At 37.9% G+C, this 22,552-nt stretch overlaps 1 protein-coding gene across 1 annotated transcript; it reads left to right on the top strand.

Moving 5' to 3' along the window:
• Positions 1-681: 681 nt before the first annotated feature.
• Positions 682-9,805, top strand: cth (cystathionase (cystathionine gamma-lyase)). The gene is made up of 12 exons (XM_058639305.1): positions 682-941; positions 2,759-2,840; positions 2,951-3,046; positions 3,220-3,329; positions 3,669-3,803; positions 3,942-3,999; positions 4,098-4,175; positions 4,536-4,688; positions 5,165-5,286; positions 5,787-5,839; positions 6,110-6,248; positions 9,398-9,805. The coding sequence occupies exons 1-12, from the start codon at positions 756-758 to the stop codon at positions 9,413-9,415; spliced, it is 1,230 nt and encodes a 409-aa protein (XP_058495288.1). The 5' UTR covers positions 682-755; the 3' UTR covers positions 9,416-9,805.
• The last annotated feature ends 12,747 nt before the right edge of the window (positions 9,806-22,552 follow it).

Raw genomic sequence — 22,552 nt, 5'->3', positions numbered from 1 at the left:
TCATGTGTATGTATGAGGTTTGCCATTATAGATATCTACAATTCAGTTGCAGATAGCTCTTATTCATCCTAATTCTCAATTCAGACAACCATCTATTCATACGACTATGGAGAATAAAGCGGTAGATAATGGATGGATGAAGATATCTACATTGTCCTTTTTAGATATCTAGATAATGAGAAATTCTGACTCAAAATTAAGTTATAGATGTCTCGAACTTGAATTGTGTCTTGTCATAATGACGTAGTAGATATCTGGAACCGGAATTAGAGATATCTAGAGATTCCCGCAACTATATTGTAGATATTTATAATCGCAAACCCCATATATACACGACTGGCAAAAGTGACGTCATTCGGATTCTTAAAAACTGAATTGCAGATATAATGTAAGTGTAGTTTTGAAGAGTAAGCATGACGTTGCAGATAACGGTAGTGAATATAGGTCCGTGTACACAAAAGCAAAACTCTCGGGGGACAAAGGACATGTCCTTCGTAACTCAAATTACAGGAACTATTGCATCAGAACGTTCGTCCCTCTCTGTCGTTAGAGGAACTGTCAGAAATACAACGAGTTATGTCACGTGGGTTTTACGCCCCTCCTGAATGACCAATCGGCGCTTTACGTTTCTTGTTGATGAGCGCTGATTGGTCGAGAGGGACAAGCGCAGCACGCCGCTCTCTAAAATGGGTTCTCACTGTACCATGCAGCCTTAACACAGACTCATCTCCACTCCACTGCGGTTCACCGGCGGTATGGACTCGAAGAAGAAGCAGGACGAGCAGAGCGACGTGTTCGCCGGTTTCCACGCGGCCTACAAATCCTTTGCCACGGAGGCCATTCATGTCGGCCAGGAGCCGGAACAGTGGAAGTCTATGGCTGTGGTGCCACTGATTTCTCTTTCCACCACATTCAAACAGCTGGGACCTGGTAACCACGCCGTGAGTAACCACATGCTCCTACGTTACGCTAACTCAGAATCATACTCGCACTGCCATGTTGTCAGTAACACTAACACATGTGTTCTCAGTGAAGACGACGCCGAATCATCCCTCTGTTGTATGATTTGTCTGAGCAATAATCAGAAACACAAAGCAGTGTTTGTCTTACTCAGCCCCATTCAAAGTCGCATATATACATTTATCTTAAAACAATTAGGCAAGAGTAAACGAGGAACAAATGTCAAGCAATTAATAACACTTGTTACTGAATAATTACCATGCAGCATGTGACTATCGAACAGGGCCGGCACGAAACTTGTGTTGGTGCCCCTGGCAATTTGGTGCCCCCCCCCCACCCCCCAACGCAGGATGACCACAAATACTGTATATATTCTTACATTTGGTAAATTCGAACTTCATTTCAAACTTGCAGTGCAAGTTGTACGTGAAAAGTTTTAAAACGTCCATAACACAAGACGGTATGTTGTTAATTCTCTCAGTAGAAGCGGACATACTTCCGTAGTTTTTCCTCTCCCTCTTTTCTCGTGTGAACACTTGACGTTAATCTGCCTCTTGTTGTGCATATCAAAAGGTGCAGCTACTGACAAATATGTGACCTGTATGAACACATACTGTACTCAGGTGACACAGTATTCTTTTCCACTGCCTATAGTGTCATAGTGAGTTTCAGTCATTTCAGAAATAGAAATAAAATGGGAGTGCACATTAAAGTATAATCCTCAAAGTTGTACTCAAGTACAGTGCTGGATGAATTGTTCTTGTTATTTATGTTCTATTGCTGTAGATATGTTGTGAGCGTTGTGTGGGGAATTGAAGTGTTATAAAGTCGCCATGTCACACATGTGTCACAATGAGGACAAAGAAAGAGGCAAACAAAAAAGAATAGTTAACTTGTTTCACATGCATACACAACTGTATACTTAAACACCCCCACATTCCAAAGCTATGTTCCCACTGTTGTTAAAGCCCTTTGAACATATACAGTACTATACAATTAAAATGTACACATAATTATGTTGGATAATAGGCAGATCTTTTTAGACCTGTATTAAGCAGAGTACAACACAATAATTGAACTAAGCTGCATGACCTGTTTGAAAAGTGACAGCTTAGCGGTTTTTCTCTTGTTAAATTTGCTCTGTTGTCATGGCAACCCAAACTGACCTATGTTACAAGTGCAGTTTCTATCATTTCGTCTTTGCAGTTCACTTATTATCCACATTTTTATTGCACGCAAGGAAACTTTGCTCAACTGGCATTGGTCCCTGTCAATGATTATTCTGTGGGGGTGACCCATTAAAAGTCTAAGTAGAGATCTTTTATAGTTTTATGAACCTGTTTATATTTCAAAGCACCGTCCCTTTAGGAGGGCAATGTAATGTTTCCCAGTTTGCGATTAATAGCTAAAATGACCTTCGAATTAAATGACCAAATTAAAAGTAGTACCCTAACCTGTCGTTCCATTATGCTTGCACCCACTACATACTAGATGACTTGTATGGAACAGGAATTAAGGGCTAACAAAACAAGAACTAACTTGCCTTGTCAGAATATTTTGCCTACAGCTGGCCATCTTCCCAGAGAAGGCAAACAAAATGTGCTTAAATATATATAAGTGTTGTACCCACAACTGCCTTGAATCTTAAATGTTTAATTCAAACATGATTTATAAGTTTTGCAAAGTTAAACAGAAAGCAGCAGCAGCTGAACTGTATTTACTTAAAATTGCATAAGTTTGATGATGAATGCAAATAACACATTTTTGGTTTGGTGACTGAAATGATGTCTCTCTGTAGGGGTTTGAATACAGTCGCAGTGGAAATCCCACAAGGAACTGCCTTGAGAAGGCAGTGGCAGCTCTGGATGGAGCAAAATACTGTAAGTTTGTTGATCATGGCGTACTTCCACAGGCAGCAAATGCTTAACATGAAATATTAGTAAAATGAATAAAGATGCAGTGAAAAGGACTTGTGCCGTCTTTCCTACAGCTCTTGCTTTCGCCTCGGGGCTGGCAGCTACAATGACCATCACTCACATGCTCAAAGCTGGTGATGGGATCGTCTGCATGGATGATGTGTATGGAGGTGAGATAAACTCGCTGAGAAAATAAAACCCAATGTAATCATATTTGTATAAATTACTATAATAGGCTACTGTACCTGGTCTGAAGTACATTGCGTTACTTTAAAGTGATTATTATATATTATTATTATTGTAAGTAGATTATTAACCCATAATATTTTTGCTTTATTGCAAGGCACAAATCGCTACTTCCAAAAAATTGCCACTAACTTTGGTCTGGAGATCTCTTTTGCCGATTGTACAAAACCGGAGCTGCTTAAGGCGGCACTGAAGCCCAACACCAAAGTAAGTCACAGGATCTCTGATCTCTTTCCTGTTTGTCTGCATCTAATCTTTTACTGTCTGGTTTGTCTTCCAGCTGTTTTTATAGTTATATAGTTAGATAGTTATATTAAAAAAAAAAAAAGAAAAGAAAAAGCAATTCAGGTCAGTTAAAGTTTTACCACTGGGTGTGTACTAACCCTTTGTGAACTCTTCAAGCAATTGTTTCGAGTGGTTACTTTTATTAGTCATCGTGTTAAATGTACTGGAAGAGTCTCTTCGCATTTGTTTACTGTAGTCTTTCCATCCACCTGAAGTCTGCATCTGTGGACATATGACAGACCTCTGTTCTCTTGTCTATAGCTGGTGTGGATTGAGACGCCCACCAACCCCATGATGAAGGTGGTTGACATTAGGGCCTGCTCTGATTTGGTCCATGAGCACAACAAAGACATCATCGTGGTTGTGGATAACACCTTCATGTCTGCCTATTTTCAGGTGAGACTGGCAGGTGGCCACTCCATGCTCTTTTAATTTTGGAGCAGCTGCTAATTCATAGCTTGCAATTACATTCCAGTTCATGTGGAAACAAATGGCTGAAGGATTAACTCAGGTGTTTGTCTTGTTCACTCACAGCGCCCCCTGGCTTTGGGAGCAGATATTTGCATGTATTCAGCCACCAAATATATGAACGGTAGGTTGTGAAGGTGTTTCCTTTTTTTCGCCCTAACACCATTAAGATCTGAAAAGAGGACATGGACCTCGTTTCTTGGTGATGTCATTGTTGTTCAGGTCACAGTGATGTGGTGATGGGCCTGGCTTCAACGAACCGAGAGGACTGTTATGAGCGACTGAAGTTTCTGCAAAATGGTGAGAGCTAAATCATCATTAAATTGTTTGTGTGCCCTGTCTATAAAAAAGTAATTGAACTGACAAGCTGCACCAAAGAGTTGATAAATTATTTGTCATTTATCAAGCTAGAAGTCAAAGGCATTTGTAATTTTTGAACATAAAGCACACCTCAGAATAACCTAAACTAAGTCTAACCTATTTTGTATTTTGGTCGACTGTTTATTCCAAACTGATCTGCATTCACTTGTTGAAGAACTGAAATATGCCCCAGGGGCCAAAGTTCAGAATTAGTTTAATACCTTTTCAGCAGGAAGTGTTTGCCAGATCAGAGCCATGGGAAACTTTTGTTTGTAATTTGGTGTCGTTGCTGTGGTTCAGCATTGGGTGGCGTACCATCACCGTTTGACTGCTACATGTGCAACCGTGGACTGAAGACGCTACACGTGCGGATGGAGAGACACTTCAAGAACGCCATGGCTGCTGCCAAGTTCCTCGAGGCTGATCCCAGGGTGGACCGTGTCATTTTCCCTGGTAATGATGTGTCACATTTAATATAATGCTCCTAATTATGAGATGAGACGTATGGGGGAATTAGCAACACAGTTATTATAATGTTGTATAAGACCACAACACAATTAATGAAATGAGAGGCTACAAAGAACATTTAAAAGTATTATTATTATTATTTAAAAACAATATTAAAATTCATCACTTACGTAAAAAAAACCCCAAAAAAACCATCTGCGAATTGTTATTCCAGTGACAACTGTTCCACAGAAACATGCCTGTGGGAGTTTCTGTTTGGTTTAATGGTGCACATTGTCATTGTGGTTTATTTAATTATGTGTCCAAACAAGGAAGGAGTCAAGATGAGAAACCATTTTGTCTTTCTGCTTGTGGCAACAAAAATGTGCATCGTGTTCACTGATGTTCTTACTAATAAAAATATTCGTTTGGATTGAAGGATTTACTCCCTTTCTTCCCTCACCTTCCCTCTCTCGACACAGGCCTGCCCTCTCACCCGCAGCATGAAGTGATGAAGAAACAGTGCACCGGGTGTCCAGGGATGATCACCTTCTACATTAAGGGGAAACTTGAACACGCCACCACCTTCCTCCAAAACCTCAAAGTAATTTGGCATTCAGTTTCTGTTGTGCCAAGACGGTTTGATTTGGCTGGCTCACATTTCCAGTCTTATATGAAAGGAAAACGGAGGAACACTTAAGTACCACAAATGTGCTGCAAGTATTTACTGGCGGAGGGTTTAGTCATTTGAATCCCCTCAGCCAAACAGTTGATGATTCGACATTTTGCTCAAAAAATGTTCATCATTAAATCATTTACTCTGTTCTGTTCAGAAACTGTTTACTCAACATAATTAATTTGGGTTTTATTCATTTATTCATTTGTGAATAATGATTAACGTTTTCATAGAACTTCATGAAAAACTGGTACATCCTTGCTGTTTGTGTTAGAAACAGATCAAACCACAACATCAAATTGAGATATGAGACGATTCTGTTGTTGGTTACTGATTTTTCATTTGTGTTTTGTACTGATTTTCTCTTTGTATATAGTATTTATGTCCTGCCCTATGATTAATTTCAATTTCTCTCTGCCTTATTTCAGATGTTTGCAGTTGCCGAGAGTCTTGGAGGTTATGAAAGTCTAGCTGAACATCCGTAAGTATCCCACTAAAGATTATTGTAGTTCAGTGTTTTTAGTGGTTTTTAAATGGACAAGAGAAATATTTATTTTCTTCACTGTAAGCTAACAAACTGCTCCACACGGGGGCAGCAGAGACCAAGAAGAAATCCCTGGCAGTGCCTCACAATCTGTTTTGAATGAGACCCTTTTTATTTATTATGAAGTCTCTGCTGTAATCACTGTTAAATCAGGATGTTTTATGTAGTGGGCTCATTTGGAGGTGTTTATGTCCTCTCTTAAATTAGGGCGATTATGACCCACGCATCAGTGCCAGAGAACGAGCGTTGTGTGCTGGGGATCAGCGACACGCTGATCAGACTCTCTGTGGGACTGGAGGATGAGGCAGACATTATTGAAGACCTGGAGCAGGCGCTTGGTGCAGCTGTAAGTAATCAAACATCCAACACGGAAATGTTACGAAGGTTTTAAACAATTCTACAGTTTCACACAAGTTATAAATAAAGATTGGAATTATTGGTCACACACTGAGATTAAAACTTTTTTTTGCAAGTGAGAAAATGGTCTTTTTATACTATCTACTATCTAGCTTGCAGAGACTTCATATGGAGTATAATGATGCTCTGAGAATGTGACTGAGTAGACCTGGAGGGTGCAGTACAACCCAGCAAATGGCCTCCGTCAGTGCATGTCAATACTCTCCGAGCTGTTTTAAGGAATCTTGTTTTTAAATTAATCAGCTGACTTGATGCATCAGTTAATGATATTATTATGGTCCTTCCCATAAAAGACCTTCCCTCAAAAGACCTCCTGTATCTCTCTGATCCAGCGGTCTAGCCATCACTATTTGTCCTGTGTAGAAGTCAATCACATCCTCATTTTCCTGCCTCCAACACATCAGCTGCACGGATTGACTGTACAATATACGTCTCAAGACTTTAGCGAGATAATCAATGCTAATCACATCACTCGTCAATGGTTTTGATGTTGTGGCTGATAAGTGTGAATTTATATTGTAGGCCTCTAAATTCTACTAAGTTCTCCTTACTTTTAAATACAAGTATTAGCCTGTAGACTGAACTGAAGAAATCCCCCAAAATTCCCAAACGTTTTTTCCAAATAGCAATGGAATATGTAAATGAGGAAAAGACGGATAAGATTGTGGATCTAATCCTTTAGTGGATATAACACAAAACATTATTTGAATGCAAGACTGTGCCATCGAGATTTGTGGTTAAATGAAGTTTGTTAAGCATACCACAAGTCACTCCATACACACAGAAACATAAGAGTCCTTATTGTTGTAAAACTGATAATGATCATCACATACAGTCACTTTATTTCACTCGGTGCAGTGTTCGATTTGTGACCTTATAAGGACAGTTTCTTTCTTGTTTGTAATTTAACAAGAATCATGAATGTGTCGTTGTTCTGCTCCAACATAGTTAACTATACACGTCAAACTTCATGAAAGGAATATGCTGAAGAGAGGCTCCAGATGTGTGACTTGCTATTCATAAGTCAAATGTTAAATATAGCTGGCTCTATATACAGTTACATCCATCCATCATCTACCACTGCCATAGGGAAAAAGAGGGGGTACACCCTCGACAGGCCCCCAATCCGTCACAGGGTCACATAGAGACAAACAACCATCCACTCTCACACTGACACCTACAGTCAATTTAGAGTGTTCAATTTACCTAATCCCATCTGCATGTTTTTGTACTGAGGGAGGAAACTGGAAAACCTGGAGAAAACCCACACACCCACACACACACATGCAAATTCCATGCAGAAAGACTCTTGTTTCAACCAGGTTGTGAAGCCAGGGGTATACAGTTACATGGTTCTAATTTTGCCATGTCATGTGAGTCAAGATATGCGCTGATGGACAGGTGTATTTGAGTTTCCAGGGAATTTATTCTAAGGATTCTTTAGAAAAACAAAAACGTATAATCCAAGAAGCCATTCCCATTTGGAGTTAGGGACATGCAAGCTTTTTCACAAGCAAATCGATTACTCTCACGAGGAATGTTTCCATGCAGACCTCAGACTGACCTGTATGGTGCCTTTATTTTGGCACCCTACAGGTTAAATTTATAGTAGTAGTTAAGTTAAGTGTATAGTGGTTTCATGTAGACTTCTTATACAGCCATGGCATTTCCATCCATCCCATAAAGCCACTCTCTTTCTCTTTCCACTGCACAACCAGGAGTGTGTTTTACCAAAAGCACAGACGCTAACTACATTAACAATAGTAAAGCTTCAATTACCTCGGTCAAAGCAGCTCATGAGCATGTGGACACTGCATGTATCAGCATTGACAAGTATTAGTAGAAGTGTCCGCTTACTCCGTTCTCTGAGAGAAGAAACAGTGCTAAAAGAAACTAGTTAAACTAGTGGGACATATTTAGATCAAATGACTTAAAATGTCACAGAATGTGGGTAAATGTTGGATCAGTGTTTCCCAAACCTCAAATTAACGATGTTCTTTGGTGTCTCTATGTCCGCAAAGAAACGTATTCAGTTGATTTCTTTGTTAAACAGAGCAAAGAAACCAGAACATATTCACATTGAAGAAGCTGACATTTTAGAGAGCTTGTTTTAACTATTAAGAAAAACAACTCAAACTACTTAATTGCTTATTAAAATAGTTATTTAGTAATTGATTAATCCATTCAGTGTTGCAGCCCCAGTAAATATCAATGAATGAAGGTAATCACCATGTGAGTTATTCTTCATATCTGGCATGGATCCAGACATTGACATTCTTATCACATTTCTCTCATTGGACCAGCTTGTGGTGGTATTATGATCTTATCACTTTAAGATCTTATGTTTTTGTCTTTTATATTATGCATATGCATCAATAGAAAGCAACTACACACTAATTAAATAGCCAGGATGCAAACACCCATTTAGACTCAATTTGACACATGAAGATCAGGTTTTGTTGCAATGTTATCACATTGAAACAATATTACCAGCTCCCACACACACACACAGATTCCTATCTGTCATCTGAATGGCTATCAGTAGAGAATTCGATTTTCCTGAAACTCTCTTTACCCTCTCTCAAAACCATATCCTGCATTAATATCACGTGCCCCTCCTCTCGGATTCATCTCCGAATCCCTCTGCTGCTGCTCTGCAGCAAATGGAAATGAAATGCAGACAGATATCTCTAATGACTGTCTGTGGTCCTCGGAAAAGGCAATTCTGATCGGTGTAATGTTTTTAATTGGACGGGACGTCAGGTCGGATTGGGGCAGGCGGACACATTTCCGGTCATTCTCCACTTCCTGGGGTTAGCTTTTAGTCACAAATTCAGCTGTTGCTTAATCATGAGTGGGTAAATATGTTTATAATATTTTTGTCTACACATTTGTTAATCTGCTTCTGACACCTCGGTTAGTCAAGCAAAGATTGCACTTCCTGTTCCATTCTCTAAGAAAAGAAAACTCGAAGAAGGTTATTACTTGTGGCCAATGTCTGTCTGCTGCTTCCTTGATGTGGAGTGCAGAGTATTGATTTCACTGCTATTCTTTTCTTTGCCTCTTTTCCTATAATAGCATCCACAGAAGAATTGAAATGACCTTGAGGCCCCCTCACTAAGGTTGAATCGGTCGAAGTCAGGATCATCACTGCAGGCACCTGAAGTCCGCCACCATCGCAGATGAGCACACGGCAAAACCTCAGTCCAGCGCACAAACATAGTCCATCAGCTGTATACATACAAATCATATCTCTGAATCATTTACATGATTTGCAATGGAATCTTTTTATTGGTTATTCTACTAGAACACAAGTTTTAATCTTATTTATCTTATGCTGGTTTTGTACGTTTGTATGCCTTTTCTTTCAATTTGAAATGCTTTAGTGGGTTTAAGTGCTGTCCAGCAAGGTTGTTTTTTACTTTGTTATTTCAATGACATGTTGTGTCGGAGACCAATAAAGCTTTCAAAGAGGTGCTTTTTAAAGTCTTGTCAAAATGGATGTAAAGCCTGCTCAACAAGTCTAATTTCATAAAATTGTATTTGAAAATTACAATCGTTTTTTTTCATTTTATTGCCTAAAATATAACACAACCAAATAATGAAATATTATTTAATATAACTGTTACACAAATATCCAAATGAATGCTTTCAACACAATTGCAAAGCCATAGGTAATTTCCATTTATTCAGTTAAAGCCAATAATTATTGATGAAAATAAAGATTTCTAGTTATGCCACATATATGGTGTATGGCGAATAAGATCACATTTGGATCACATTAAATGCAAATCAACCAGAAAGTTCCACTTTATAATATTGACAAACCAAAAATAATGTGAAATTGCATTATGCTAAAACAAAATCAACGTCATGTTTGAAAAAGCATTCTGAAATGGTCTGTTAGAGAGTTTATATCCCATGATTTAATTGTTGGGCATTTCTTTCAGTGGTGCCTGGCTTTTGGAAATAATTTCAAATTAACATCTTTTTTTATGATTTGCTACCAAGTTCTTCCTATAATGTGTAGATTTATGATAAAATAATATATTCATAGTCATAGTCATTTGCCACCTGCCTTGAGTTTAAAGAAGGCCCTTTAAAAAAAAAAAAAAAAATCAGTATTCAAAAGAGCTCTGAAGACTTTCATTCAGCCATAAAGCCATTGTTGGACGTCCATCAGGACTGTGGACAGACATACACTTGGACTTGTGACCATTCAGGTCTGACAGCAATGGAATGGAAGTTTTGTTTTGATTGAAATATCTGACTCTTCCTTCAGTGATGCTCCTGAAACTATTCTTTAAGATGCTTCTGGTGACCAGATCCAAACTCTCCAACATCAGAGTCTGATAAGGAGCTTGACTTGTGTTTGAACTCTAAGTCCGTATTTGGGTCAACACCAGAAGCTACATACATCCCAGAACAGGATTCACATGGTCTTTATCTGTACAAAGAATGTATTTGACTCAGGAATTCCTTATTTACCGTGGCCACTGCTCGTGATCAATATCATTTATAAAACTGACTAATCCATTACTAAGTATTTTGCAGCATGCATCTCAGTGTCTCTCACTTTCTCTCTACCATCCTGGTCTACAAACATGTACTAATATACTAATATGAGTACATTTCTCATTAGGAACAAACTTCCAGTGGATGTTTACATCTCTGATGAGTTTCCACATCAAGCATTCAGGATTTGTGTAATCCATACAAACTGTCAAATGTATGCCAAAGCAGATTTAATTTGCTAATGTGTTCATTCAGCAGCTTCAAATGTAGCCTCACAGGACCTTAATAGGAAACCAGGCATGTTCATTTTGATTGCATAGATTTACTGATAGTGGTGAGCGTAAGTGGAACAGTCCAGAGGGAGTCTGTGTACGGAATGTAGAAGTCCAAATGAGACGTTTGATATTTACCTCTCAAAAATCTGCTCATGAGATATCAATCAGTCCATTAATCAGAAATAATAAAAGAAGAAAGAAACAACCCTTCGTGGTAATGCTGTTCTATACATTATTTTGCAAATCTGGTGTTATAAATTGGTGTTTAAATGAGTTTATGACGAACCTGCTGTAAGTGCTGCCCAGCTTTATTCATGTTCCATAAATTTGCAAAACAAATGTGTTTGTAGCCTATTTAAAGCACCAAAACACACCCACAGCAAGCATAATATTATATATTAATATTTCTGCAAGTGTCAATGACCATTTTAGTGAGCTGCTGGTTAATGTGTCAGCACTGAATAAAACGTAAAAATTTTTTTTTTTTTTAAATTTAATTTACATTTGCTGTAATATACTACGGTCGCATGAGGGGTCTTGCCTATTTTACAATGTTTCACTATAAAATATATTATATAATTAAATATTGTCTACTCTTCAGTAGGAATGGGACGATACCACTTTTTTGCGTCCGATACCAATACCGATATCACAAACTCCCGTATGTATATGTATATGTATATATATATATATATATATATATATATATAAAATATGTATCAGATTTTACATTTTTATCTGTCCGTTATTGATCCATTATCTGACCTTCTCTTCAGTAGACTGTGTGTTGTACCATCAAGCATCGCTCTCTTCCACATCAAGCACCTTGTTTATGCACCTAAATATTTATTTATTTTCATTATTATTATTATTATTATCATTATAATAATTATCATTATTTAGATGTTTATTGAGCAGCATTTGCTACCCCTGTCCCTGGTTAGGTCTTTACTATTAAAGTAAAAGTTCAAGAGCACTTCAGCCAACATCACTGTAGGCTCCGTTGATGTGAGGCGAAAACAACGTGCCAGTGTGTCACCGTCCATTGTTGTCAGTGGTGATGATTAATGTGCCACCGCTGCATAGAGATGGTTTGAAAGGGCTCATATTTTTTCAACAGCAGTATTTTTAACTAAATTCTCTTGTCCTTAAAGTCACAGTTCAACAATGTGATCATAGTTTTGATTTTATTAACACTAGTTACAATACACACACAGTCGTTGCCAGTGGGGAGATCTATCCGTCTTCAATTGACGTAGAAAAGTGTGATTGTTCAAAAATATTCTCCACAATGTTTTTCATTGTCTGCAGTCAAATGTCAGATGAGGACTGTGGTTTATTTTACTATCTCTCAAAGTGTGTCTAATCTTGTTCTAATCTTATATAAAATAAAAGTATAATCTCATCTTGAGTAGAAATGTGTCCGTGGACGCATGTAAACATACAAGGACACCACACATCAGCCTCAGACCATGTTTATCCACCAAAACACAAATTACAAGCAAAACATTATTCAACATCACTGACGGCTCTGTTGATGTTTAGTGAGATTAAATCTGTGTAGTTAATGTTGGTCACTAATGTGTCACCAGTGCATTCAGTATTTGGTTTCACGAGGCTTAAAAAACAAAAGTGATATTATTCTACAGTGCATGTGTAGGGGAGGCTAATGCATTTCTGCTATTGACTGGATATTTAGATTATGTCATAGGCTTGTTGACAATATTGCATGTTGTCTGCTGTTCTATTCATCTTCATTTTTAACAAAAATGGGATGGCATAGATGTGATAAATGAAACCATCACTCGCTGCATTACAATGCAATGACTTCCTTTTTACCGATGTGGAGATGGACCTTAATTGCACTTGGGAATGGGATTGTTCAAATGTTTAGCCTCCACAGTGTCTCATTGTCTGCCATCAGAGAGTACATGAGGTCTCTCTGGCCTATTTTACAATCTTCCAATCTGTGCAAAATCTTATTATACATACATAAATAAAAAATCTAGTCTACTCTTTAGTAGACTGTTTGTCATGAAGACATGTTTCTCCTAGGTTTAAGATTGTTTTTTTGTCTTCCTGCAGAATTCTTATTATCCTCATTATTCTTATAACATTGTATTAAAGAGTCCTGCAAGTTTGGGATGTAAAAACCTTTCTAAATGTGTATCACTCTTGGGGTGAGCCTATATACACTTAACAATGTCAATTCTTTATGTCTGAACAAATCTGCCCTCCATTGCCAGCCCCTGCCAGATATGAAATCAAAACAGATAGATTTTAAGATCAATATGGCAACTTGCCCCATACTTTTTTGTTGTAACCAGTCGTTGCTGCCAAAATGCTATACTGAGTGTTTCAGTGTTCTTTGCTTTCATTTCTCTTCTGTTGATTGAATTATGTTATAATGCTGGAGATAGAGAGATAGAGAGATAGATATATATATAGATATATAGATTTCATGCAATGTTCATAATGTTAACAATAATAACAATGATGATAATAATAATAATAATATTAATAATAATAATAATAATAATAATAATAACAACAATAATAACAGTAATGATAATAATACATTTTCTCAGTACAACACAAGAATACATCTGGTTTTAAACACGACCATTTCCATTACCATCCTGGATTGAACTGCTCATCGTCCTTATATTTATTTCACATTTGTATTTTGTATGTTCTTTTAAACTGATTTATGTTTTTACTCTGCTTTAATTGATCTGTTAGACTGTTCCACAATTTAACCCCTGAGATGCCAGAGACCTCAAAAGATAATAATAAAAAGGAAGATAAGATGTCTGACCTGAGCTCTTATACTGTAACAAAGAAGGTGTCATGTTGTTTTTGATATGGTGAGGAAAATAACGCTACAGGTGAGATACACAAGTGTTTTTAAAATCCTTAAACATGCAGAAGTTGGGGAGATTTCTCTCAGGTTCAGGCTGCAGTTTTGTTGTAAGAGCTAGACTTGTTTGGATTTCGCTGTTCACTACTGTGTTGCCTCTGTTGTTCATCTTGGTTTGTTTGTTAGCAGGTTTACAGAAAAACTACATGATAGATTTCCCCAAAACGATTTTATATATACTTGAATTGAGGGAAATTTAAGGCATTTTTTTTCCATCACTGGTGTGTCATCCCTCAGCTCTGGGATTTTGGTGTTCGTCAGTGTCTGACAACACAACTGAAAGGACGCATTAAAAGTAATGTTTTGGCTTTGTGGTATTTTCGGTGTTTATGTTACAGACGACTATGAAATGACATTCTCTGCTTATTAATGTGTGCAGTCATCCGTTAAAACAACATAATCTGAGGCAAAAGTCTTTAATATAAACACTAAGTGGCTGCTGCAACTCCCACTGTGTGCTTTCAATGTGTTGCCTCATTTAAATTCAAATGCTGCCTGCATTGGACAGCATCTATGGTCAGTGATGACACCCATGTTCATACATTTGTTGATAAGATGTTTTTAGAGTTCAAAAGGGCAACATGGGTCTGTGAATGTCCTGAAAATGGCAACAAGAGGCAGCAGTTGATTCAAATTGTGTTCCGTGACGTGAAATGCAAACAACACGATTGTGTTTGTCAGTCTGGAGAGTTTGTAAGTGTATACCAGTAGCAAAGAGGCGTAAGATGGAAGAGTGTAGAGTCCAACTCTGGAGAGCTGTTTACTGCTGTTTAAGATACAGATATTTCTGTTGGTTCAAGTTCATATTTCATGTCAAGCCAGTGAGAGTCACATCTGAGTTTAGTTTGAAGAATTCAATCATGGTAACATAGTCCCTGTAAAATCACAATTTGTTGCTTTTTTTTTTTTAACAAACAAGGTCTAATTAGTGAGCTATAAAATAGATTCATACGATAGCTTTATATTTAAGACTTGGCAGAGAAAACGATTTTCCCGTTTATGTTCTTTGTGCTAAGCTGACCTTCTGACTCAATGGCAATGGATGAAGAGTGACACTGATGTTCTTATCCACCTCATAGCACCTCAAAAGTACACAACAGTTTATTTACTTATAAAGTCAGGGTGCTATTACCCGTAGCTTTTATTTATTTGGAACAAATAAACAAATTCTTACATTACATCATGAATTTTGCATGCCAAAATAAGACATACGTGTATTGTGCTTTATAGCCCACCAAGTATTGACTGGTCAATTGTAAGTTAATTGTTTGAAAATTAAATATTTATTGATTTTAAGTAACTAGTTTTTGCAATTAAGAATACTTATGTTTAAAAACAACTTAAACTTAATGCCAAGCAGATGAAATTAAGAATAATTTATGTCAAACAGATGAACATGAAGTAATTGAAATGTCAAAAATGATGGTTATGTGTAACCAATGAGGCTTGACACATTTCCTTCAAAGCTGAGCAAAACTTCACCTGCCGATGAGTATCATGTGACTCAGTGTTTAACAGTCACAGTTTAACATCAAGCCAAAGTATATAAAAATGTGTTCTCAACCTGAACAATAAAATAGCTATGATTTGTGGGTGTTGCTGGTTTAAAGTAAATCAGCATCTGACTACGCAGACCCTTTGACCCGAGGAGAAACTGAATGATCTCTGAAACCATTCACTCACGTCCCACATTAACCAGTTTGTTAACGGGAAGAAAGCCTGTGTGTTTATCGTTGAATGCACTGCATGTTATTTACCATGTAAGTTACTGTGGGTAAATGAGAGGGTAAATAAACCTGCTTCATGGCTGATAAACGCTCCATCTGTGTGCAGCACTGATGAAGTATTTCTGACTTAGGGTCCAGATCTGCCACTACTATACCATTACGCCTTTGGGTCATGCTATTATTAAATATTACAACAACAACCTATCTGACAGTGCCTAATTACAATATTCTGCTGCCAACTGCTTGAGGCAGATTTTTTAAATTGAATTTTTCTGTATCTGCATTTGACAAACGTCTGCTCATTGGGGGATGTTTCGGGTTACTCCCTCATGTTACAGTCTTGACTGAACTCTGTAAAGTGCATTGAGATAATGAATGTTTTGATTTGGTGCCATGCAAATAAAAGTGAATTGAGTTTAAATGAATTAAAGAGCTGCAGTAAAAAAACCCCAACAACCTAGATTTATATTCCCAGCACATTGTGTTCTGTGTGATTAAACTACCAAAACATACTGAATAGGAGCACTACTCTCTATTTTAGTTCAAAAGATGTGTTTTCTGATTGGTTTATTAAGTATGATTATTGTGGCTGACCTTCAGATTAATAATCTTCTTGTGCGGTTTCAGTTCTTCTCGAGGTTTGAGCCAAAGGAAGAAAACAGTGGCAGGAGAAATCGGTTTTACGCAGTCTGCATGTCCCAGTCCCAGTCACTAATTTAGGAAATGAAGAACACAGATCGCTGTGCCGAAGAGGGAAGGAGCACAATTAGTCCTGTATTGATTCTCTGCAATGTTAATTTTTCTGCTATTCTAGGAATCCGTGGCAGCAGTTGTCGATCTTGTCAGTGGTCAGTAATTTGAACTCATTTGCCCAGAAGTGCACTGCAAAAGAGGTCAGAGACAGTTTGTAAATTCGGACTGATTTCTGTGATATGACTCATTGTTGGTGATGTCCAGTGAATATAATGACGATATGTTCAGAGGAGGAAAACCATTAAAGCACCTGCAGAGCTGAGCTTATAATCAAATCAGCTCACAGATACACAGTAAATACTTGCAACTGACGGTGAATGGGGAACGTGTGCAGACTGTGCAGGTTGAGGCTCTATGTTGGCAGAAGTGTAAACTGGGCTTCACTGTCACAGTAACATGATGCTTTCGTGTGCAGAGCAGCATTTGTTTTGATACCGAATGGCTTTAATGACACAAAAACTGAAAATGAAAAAGTGAAGCACCTGGCTGTGTTTGCTCGATGAGGACGAATGAATCAGGTCTAGATCTAAAAGCTGGAACATGAAACAATAATACAGCTCTCGGTTTGGGAAAATCCAATTAGCTGTCCCAAGAGAAGTTAAGACTGATGAGTGGAATCACATTTGTTTGCCTCAGCTGCAGAAACACATTATTTGTCTAAAAATCAGCTGTTGTGGCCCTAGAGAAAAGGACAGGGGGATCATGACTCTCCAAAGCTGATGGATGAAACCAATAAACCAGTAGCACATCACAACAATGTTCTTAAGGGCAAAGCACAATCAACGAGTTTGATCCTGACCAATTAAAATCTTTTTATAAAGATTTTACGAATTATCTGAATACACTCTGAAGGGTTTAACATCAACATGGTTGTTATGTATGGCTTAATCTTCTTTGCACCCTCCAAATGTTTTGCATTTCAAAGTCAAGCCTGTGAACAATTAAAAGGGATTTTGTCTTTAGTTGTTGGTCTACTTAAGACAAATTTACAGCGAGGATATTAAAACATATTCAAACCTCATGTTGTTACACATGTAAACTTAAAATGATGATATCTATCAAAATCAATTTCAATCAAAAGACTCATTGTCGCACGTCATCTCCTCCTATAGTTCTACAAAAGCATTAATTGGCCTACACTACTTTACTGTTCCACATGCTTTGTCAAGACGCCACCCATCCCACTCCACTACGATTTCTCAATCCTTCCAGATCCCTCCAGACGCAGATACAGAACACTAACATGCAACAAGGCACAATTTAAATACAACCTGATCCTGTATTTATTTATTTATTTCGGAAGGTATTTCAGAAGGTATAGTAGGTGCATTTTCACATATAAGATGCAGTTAAATGTGGTTTTATTACGTGTATCAAAGTAATTATCAGGTTTTCTTGAACCTACACCATAGAATAAAAAAAAACTCTTCAGTCATCCTTCTAGGGGGACATATTAAATACACTCGCTCATCTTCTCCCGCTTTATCCTCTACGTGAGGGTCACAGGGAGGCTGAAGCCAATCCCAGCTAGTCCATCACAGGGCCAACATACAGAGACAAATAACTATTCACTCACTCAAGCCCCTTGATTTTACCGGGAGGGGAAGTAATGCCATTGCCCCACCGCGGGGCCCCACTATAGTACAGTATAGTGTATTATTGATTATTATTGTGTCGTGTAATATTAAGTTATCATCATGGACTGCAGAAAATAGACGACTCCGCTGGTTGCAAAAAGTTTGAATGAAAATAAGGAAAATGAACCTATCTCTTATTTGATTTCTTAGCTTTCCGTCATTACCTTCTCTAATATCTGATATTGTGTTATTGTAATTTGGATGAGTTGTCTTTGTTGATGTGTGTGTGTTTGTCGCTGGTGCCTCTTGGCCAGGACACCAAGTAAAATAAAGGTTCAATAAAAAAAAAGAAAAAAGGAGGTGTTAATTGCCTTTCTAGCTAATTTTAGGCCTTTTTTTATAGAACACAATGCCAGTTTTTTAAACAGTTTCCCATTTACAGGAAAGTAGATGATTATACCACGGCACATGAGTGGGCGCCAGTGGGATTGATGGCTGTTCGTGTCCAATGGGCACTTCTGTTTGCAAAACTTCTACATGGTACTGGCCAAATCACAAATCTCAAGGCCTCAAAACGGGAGATATTTATGTGCGACATCTCGGCAGGGTTGCCACTTGATTATCCTCATCAAAAACAAAAGTAGCTTCTGTGTACTCTTGCCTTTAAAAATATTAGTGTATAGTATGCATGCACGCACGCATGAATTGTTGAGGTAATCTCACAAGTGGTATTCAGGCAGAGGAATGCAAATGTCCACTTAAAAGGCAAACACAGTGATACATAAACTGCACCACATGGGACCAATAAAAGAGTCAGAACTCATTTAAAAAGGTGAAAAAGAGTGATTTTTATTTATTTAATACACGCTCATATTTCCAGATTCATTTATTAGTGTTTGATCACGATGGAGTGAAAAATGTATCTGATGTCGAGGCCTTTGCAACTCATACCATGTCAATTACATGCTTTTTAAACTCTGGGCTAAAATCTGTAGCAGCACAGCATGCACACTCTGCACACTCATGGTAAGATGAAGCAGAAAATTGCCTTGTTCCTCATCATTAGACTCTGTCTGCTGTTTGCCTTGGATCTCTGCATAAGACCTCATCAGTATGCTGACTGTTTGTGCTGCCTCCCCAAGAGAAAGCAAGGTCCAATACAAGTCCAGCAGATTAGAGAGTGGGATAGAGTAACTCCTGACTAAGGAAAGAACTCGTCAGTGTTAACGTGGAGGAGATGGATGTGTTGGCACCTTGAGCTGGAGGGAATGTTTCCCCTGCTCCTGACCCTGTCGATGTAAGGTATCGCATCAATTATTTACTCTCTGAGGTCTTTTCTGGAGAGTAGACAAGATGCACCATAACCCCTGGATCTGCCTTAATCCGGTGTTTCATTCGTTTCCCAGAAGTCCCTACATTCGCCATTAGAAAATCCTCCTCCTCCTCTGATTAGGAAAAAGATTCTGCTGTGAAACTGCCATGAGTCACAGCCAGCAAAGAAGCAGAACACCAAATACTGATATCGCTTAGACAAACATTATGGTTAACGCTGAGTGAGATGACAAGTGTACGTGCAAAACACAGACGACTGTTTAAATAAGTCCAAGAGACACAAGGTTTAGCTCCAGATAAATATACCGAGTTTGGTTTAAAAAGTGTGATGTGAAGTGAGTCATAAAATCTGTTTATATATTGTATAAATGGAAACAGAGCACAGACAATTTCATCCACTACATGTAGTGCTGTACTTCATTAGGAAGAAAGAAAGACCAATAAAGAGTATTTTGGAACCAAAGATATGGATTCACTTGAGAGAAAGAATAATCTCTTCTTTGTTTTGGTTTGCAGTTTGACCCTTGCAGTAGTAAAATAAAAATAAGATTGTATGTGGATGTGAACCACATGCAGCACATACACGTTGTGTGAATGCAGGCTGCTCGGGCTACCACCACTAACATTAACCACACTGTAAACTAATGACTTTGTTTACGGGCAGATGTTGTGATCTGTGACTGATGTACAGTATGTCTGTTTCTAAGAGGGTGTGGACATTAGTCACACATTGACTGTAACATCTTATTAAGTCAGACAGAAATGAAAAAGTCACAATCTTTGCCAAATGCCTGCATTTATGTCCTGATCTGTTGCTCTGACAAAAAAAAATAAATACAATTTTAGGAATCTATGATTTTTGGTATTGATTTGTACAAACTTCATGCTCTCTCTCTCTTTTTTTTGCAAATGTAAAAAGAAAAAGAAAGCAAAGAGTACATTCTTTTTAACAAGTTGGCCTTGTGTGCTGTGTCAAAGAGCTTCTTGTTCTCTTCCTAAAAAGAAAAAAAGGAATCTGTGATACACAAAATAACTGAAGAGACACATCCATTATATGAAGAGGAAAAAAGATTTGGATGTCGAGTGGTAAATGCACAAAAAATCTCTGCCAAGGACATGAGGGCCCAACCATGTGAGTCCATGTGACTGAGTACATAATAAAATAAAATACAAAGTATGAGATTTGTACCATTTCTGAGCATTAACAATGAGCCAGAGGCTTTGATTTTTGGAAGATGGATGCATGTGGTGCGAAAATAGTCTGCACCACAAGCCCATTGATGGACGTCCTCCAAAGAGAGACCGTCCACACAGCAGGGACAGAGTGGGACTACGACTGAAGAATTTCAAGCCTCAGAGCAGCCGACACTCAGGGTCTGCTCTACACATGCTCAACTGCTTGGTAATGCAAATATAAAATCAGCCTTGTACATGACATACCTGCTGAAGTATACTGTATAGTATTGTGTAAAAGTCTTAGCATTAGATTTGTTGTTTTAGCAATCCTATAATAACCACACTGTAGATAATTACTTCTCTTAATTAGAAAACAACCAGAAAATACAGGAAGTATGTATACACGGTTACAACAAAGGTTGTGGCTAATGTAGTGGTGTTTTAGTGTAGTTTTAGCAAGTTTTAACATACTTTATTGTACTGATATTGTTTTATATTAATCATTTGACAATTGTTATTGTGTGTAATGTAGCTTGGCTTGTAGTTGTTATGTATATTCATTTACATTTTAATGTGTTATGTAATTTTAGCCTGCAGTTCAGTGTTTTAGTGTATGTGATCATGTAGACATGCATGTTATTATACTGTTAATGTAAAAGCCCAACAACAGACAAGAGTTGCAAACTAGCAATAGCTATAAACTATGTATAGCACATCAGTTGCATTATTTTGTATTGGAACTATGTCAACTGTATTGTCCCTATTTAAATTCTATTCTAATCTAATCTTAAAAAGTTTGAAGTTTTCCTTAAACCTATCCGCTGCCCCATAGTTATCTTTATTCTCCATCTCGCCTTTCACTTCTCCATCATCCTCCCGTATCCCTCATTGGCCCGAGCGGCCCACCTTCTGTTCCAGCCCACCAGGAATTATTATTGAGGGGGGGGGGGGGGATGAAATGTAGATGTAACCCGTCATTTAGCAAAGCTGTTGTTCTATTTCCACTCTCCCTGCTGTACTACTAAAGAAAGCAGGATGAAACTTAGCAAGTGAAATAAATAACCAAGTAAGTCAGATGTGTCATTGCCTTGCACTTTCTCAGCTCCTGCAGTGGAATAAAATGCATCTTCTGTTTTTTTAAATGATTTTCTCCTCCATGGATTTTGAAAATCTGCCACAGTTTTAAAATTGGATTCCTGCCTGCATAGAAAGACAGAGTTTATTCTGCTTAAATGAATCTGTGCAGACACATGAGTCAGTCAAGTCAATACAGTCAGACACAAACCTGCAGTGTCACTCTGAGAAGTATCACGTTTAGATTAGCGAGTGACTGGCGCTGCGGATTTACTGCAGCCTGCTTGCCTCAACAGTCTCCTTGAATATTATGTGTTAAGACACACATCAACGTGACACATCAACGTGATTTATTATTATTATTAATAATAATAATAATAATAATAATAATAATAATATAATTAAATTATATCACAACTCAAGGTGAATCCGTAAGTACCTGAAAAACAGTCTGGAGACTCGTGTTAGTCACGTGAAACAAGGAATAACCAGAGCTCGGACATTTGTATCCTGACAAATACAACAACACATGACAGCCAATAAAACATGTGGACACTCTTTCACTGCATCTGGTGTTCCACATAAATACATTGACCACTTTAAAAAAAAATCATTCTAAAAGTCAAATCATAAACTTTTAGCATAAAATAAGGCTGTGACAAAACGGGAGTTCATTTCCCAATAAGGGCGATTGTACTAATGGTTTGGTGTGTGTGCACATGGATAAGCTTCTGCACAAGATTTGCTGTTGCGCACATTCAAACACTGGAGACAGCTCTCCAAGATACACACACACACACACACACACACACACACACACACACGGTGAGTGAACTAGATTTCTACAAGATCAAAAAGAAGAGAGAGAGAGAGAGAGAGAGAGA

This window comes from Solea solea, chromosome 9, assembly GCF_958295425.1.
Source record: "Solea solea chromosome 9, fSolSol10.1, whole genome shotgun sequence".
In the NCBI taxonomy this organism is placed as follows: Eukaryota; Metazoa; Chordata; class Actinopteri; order Pleuronectiformes; family Soleidae; genus Solea; species Solea solea.
This window is presented reverse-complemented; position numbering and strand designations above follow the sequence as displayed.

Excerpts from the sequence above, each read along its gene's own strand:
- cth (XM_058639305.1), top strand. The coding sequence starts at position 756 with ATGGACTCGAAGAAGAAGCAGGACGAGCAGAGCGACGTGTTCGCCGGT. Across the intron at positions 3,047-3,219 it reads CATGGATGATGTGTATGGAG|GCACAAATCGCTACTTCCAA; the intron begins GTGAGATAAACT and ends CTTTATTGCAAG. Across the intron at positions 4,176-4,535 it reads ACTGAAGTTTCTGCAAAATG|CATTGGGTGGCGTACCATCA; the intron begins GTGAGAGCTAAA and ends GCTGTGGTTCAG.